Below are 3,347 nucleotides of genomic sequence, written 5' to 3'. Positions count from 1 at the left end.
AAACCCACCACCTTAGGTGTATGTGGCTGGCGCCTTAGCCACTTGAGCCATAGGTGCCTACCCTTTTTGATATTTTTAAGTTACAAAGTCCATCTGACTTTTTACAAATTATTATAGATCTCAAAAATTTTTCCCAATATATTTATTGAAATAATCCACTTATAGATGGACCTGCAGTGTTCACAAATGCATTGCTCAAGGATGAATTATATATGTAGGGTTCAGTACTATCTTGGGTTTCAAGCACCCACTGGGGGTCTTAGAATATATTCCCCAAGGATAAGGGGGAAACTGCTATATCTCCAACCTCTTTTGATAGTAGATCCATATCCAGTTAAGTACGAAGTCCTAACTATTCTACTGCCTAAGTATTTCCTGAATCCATCTACTTTTCTCAGCTCCTCTGTTGTTACTATTTTATCCACTGTCATCTCTTACGTGAACTACCTTATCAGCCTCTAAATTGGTCTCCCCCTGTCTGTTGTTACTCCCTCAAATCTATCCTCCACAAGTAATGTTAAAGTGCACACCTTATCAGATATGTAGCCAGGCATTAACATCTAGGGGAAGGTATCTGTCTTTTGTTGGTGGGGCAGCTGCCTTTTCATAGTCTTTCTCTTTCTCACCCTGCTTTCTCAAACTTTTCATTATTGTCTTGATGTTTGTTGTGTTAACATATTACCTTCAAATTGTTAAGGGATTAATATTTAACAATTTAATTGAAAGGGATTAAGTGCTTCCTCTTCTTCCGTTAGCTGCTTTTCTGCTCAAAATCTTTCCTTAGATTCCTTTTTGCCCTTCAAGATCTGCCATCCAGGCTGGAATGCAGTGGCATGGTCCTAGCTCACTGTAACCTTAAACTCCTGCGCTTAAGTGACTCCTGCCTCAGCCTTCCAAGTAGATGAGACTACAGGCATACTCCACCTCACCCTCCTAATTTTTGTTTTTAATTTGGTAGAAACAGGGTCTCACTATGTTGCCTAGGCTGGTCTTGAACTCAAGGGCTCTAGCAGCCCTCTCAGCTTGCCTTCCCAAAATGCTGGGATTACAGACATGAGCCACATGCCTGATCAAAAGTTAAAAATTCTCTTTTTGTTTTTAATTATCAGTACCTAATAGGGTACATGTGATGTTTTGATACAGCCATATAGTATGTATTAATCAAATCAAGGTGATTGGGGTATCCATCATCTCAGGCATTTATCCTTTCTTTATCCCATAGGCCTGAACTCTCTTTCTAGTCTTATCTCATTCTACCTTACTTCTCGTTCACTGTCCTTAAGCCACCCTGGCCACCTTGGTTTCTCAAATACAACAGCCCTCCTGTGTATTCTTTCTCACCTGTGCCCACACCCATACTTTGCCTTCTTGTTCTGATACATACCTCTAGTCTTAGCCTAAGTCTGACTTTGTGGTGGCAATATAATGAGTGATTAAAAATCTGGGCTTTATGGTCACAATGACCTAGGTTCAAAGATTCTCCAAGTCTCAATCTATAAAATGGGTCTATGTGTACCTCAGAGGGTTGTTGAGAGGCTTAAATAAGAGCATGTGAAGTGTTTAGCACAACATCTGCAATATAATAGTAAAGTGTTCTTATTTATTATATAAAACCCCCTTTATATAGTTAAATTCTTGAGGTTGACTTTGTTCTGTGGTATTAACAAAGAAGATAAGAAGGAGTTCCATTCAGGGGAATTTGTTGTCTGTGCTGTTCTTTCACTGTAACCCTTTATTTTTATTAGGAGCAGTAGTAACACAAATTTGGGTTTAATCATCATTTTTTACTTTTGCTATCATCATTTTTAAATGTAGACAATACCCAGGACACTTACTGTTTGAACGAATGCTAGAAGACCTTCCAATTCAAGGACCTAAGGGAATAGATGAAGATGATCCTGTTAACTCTGACTACAACATGAAACTGACCAAGTTTTCCTTCCAGGTTGATAGGTACAGAAACTTCCTTTTGATTTAGTTTATTGCTTTTTTTTTGAACCCGCCACCTCTGGCATCTGGGGCCAGCGCCCTACTCCTCTGAGCCACAGGTGCCACCCTGTTTACTGCTATTTTTTTATCATGCTGACACTACCTTTTAACTAAAGATCTTTACTAGGTAGATCTTTTTTGGGGGGGAGGGCAGGGGCGTGGTTTAGTGTTTTACATAATGCCTTTCACTATAATAGATATTAAGTGCTACCCTACTTTCCAGGTCTTGGAAAGCACAGCTGTCATCATTAAATGAAACAATAAAGAGCTCCAAACTGGAGGCATCCTGTTGTGCTCCATGGTTCCAGGATATTTTGCATTTGGAGTTCCCTGAATCTGGTAACCACAGTATTAGTGTGCCAAACTGGGTTTTCATTCCACAGGACATAATGCATAAGGAATATAATTGTCAACAAAAAGATCATGCCAAGACCAGTGATCCAAGAAGATCATGGAAAATAATGCACGTCAGTGAACAAGAGGAACCCACTGAGTTTAAGTGTATGTCTGTGACAGGATTCACAGTACTGTTTACTTTGACAGTGGAAAGGACAGGCTGTACCATTGTCCTCTGGGATTTGGAGACCCAGGGCATGCAGTGTTTTTCTCTTGGCAAAAAGTGTATTCCTGTAGACAGTAGTGGAGACCAGCAACTGTGCCTTGTTTTGACAGGTGAGAATGCCTTTTAGTGGGTTGAAATCTATTGCTGAGAGGTGTACTTTCTTATTTTACTTTTGCTGCCTTAGTGACTGACTGTGCCTTTTCTGACCTTTAGGTAATTATTATGCATAAAGGAAATTTGGTGTTAATCTTAGAAATAGTATCTCATAAATTTGATTTTTAATTAAGGTCATTTCTGCTGGGCTAAATGCTAAGATACTAAGAGGATGGAAGTTTGATTTTTAACCCAGAGAGTCTTCATTTGACTTCATTCTATGCAAGCAGAGGTTACAGGCTGCTCCTGGGCCATGTATAATCTGAATATTTGTTTGCTTGCCCTAGGCTTTTAAAATAAATTTTATTTATTATAAACATGCATAATTAGAGGATTTAACAAAAAATCTGAATTTCCAGCTATTACTGAAAAAAAGATAAGTTCATACAACATGAGCCTGCATTTATGCATAGTAGCTTATGGGTTGGGGGAGCTTCCATTGTTTTCGTAGATGGGCCATTTGATTTCTGGTTAGGTTTTTCTTACACTTCTCTCATCACCTGCTTGGCCCTGTAGGTATGAGCTGTATATCACCTGTCATTTAGTCAGCATTTATTCCATAATCTCCTACAAAGATATTGAATGCTGTGATTGAACTAACCATGTTTCTTCTTCAGTACCCAATTTTTTTTTTTTTTTTTTT

The 3,347-nt window shown here is 38.8% G+C and overlaps 1 protein-coding gene across 2 annotated transcripts in view; it reads left to right on the top strand.

Annotated features, from left to right (window-relative positions):
• The window catches only part of SPG11 (SPG11, spatacsin vesicle trafficking associated), an 86,346-nt gene that overhangs the window by 9,371 nt on the left and 73,628 nt on the right, over positions 1-3,347 (top strand). For both annotated transcript variants that reach the window (XM_003791787.3, XM_023514247.1), the window contains exons 5-6: positions 1,816-1,953; positions 2,213-2,661. In XM_003791787.3, coding sequence (XP_003791835.1) covers positions 1,816-1,953; positions 2,213-2,661 — 587 coding nt within the window. The remainder of the gene's footprint in view (positions 1-1,815; positions 1,954-2,212; positions 2,662-3,347) is intronic.

This window comes from Otolemur garnettii, unplaced genomic scaffold, assembly GCF_000181295.1.
Source record: "Otolemur garnettii isolate 467f Iridium unplaced genomic scaffold, OtoGar3 scaffold00050, whole genome shotgun sequence".
Taxonomy (NCBI): Eukaryota; Metazoa; Chordata; class Mammalia; order Primates; family Galagidae; genus Otolemur; species Otolemur garnettii.
This window is presented reverse-complemented; position numbering and strand designations above follow the sequence as displayed.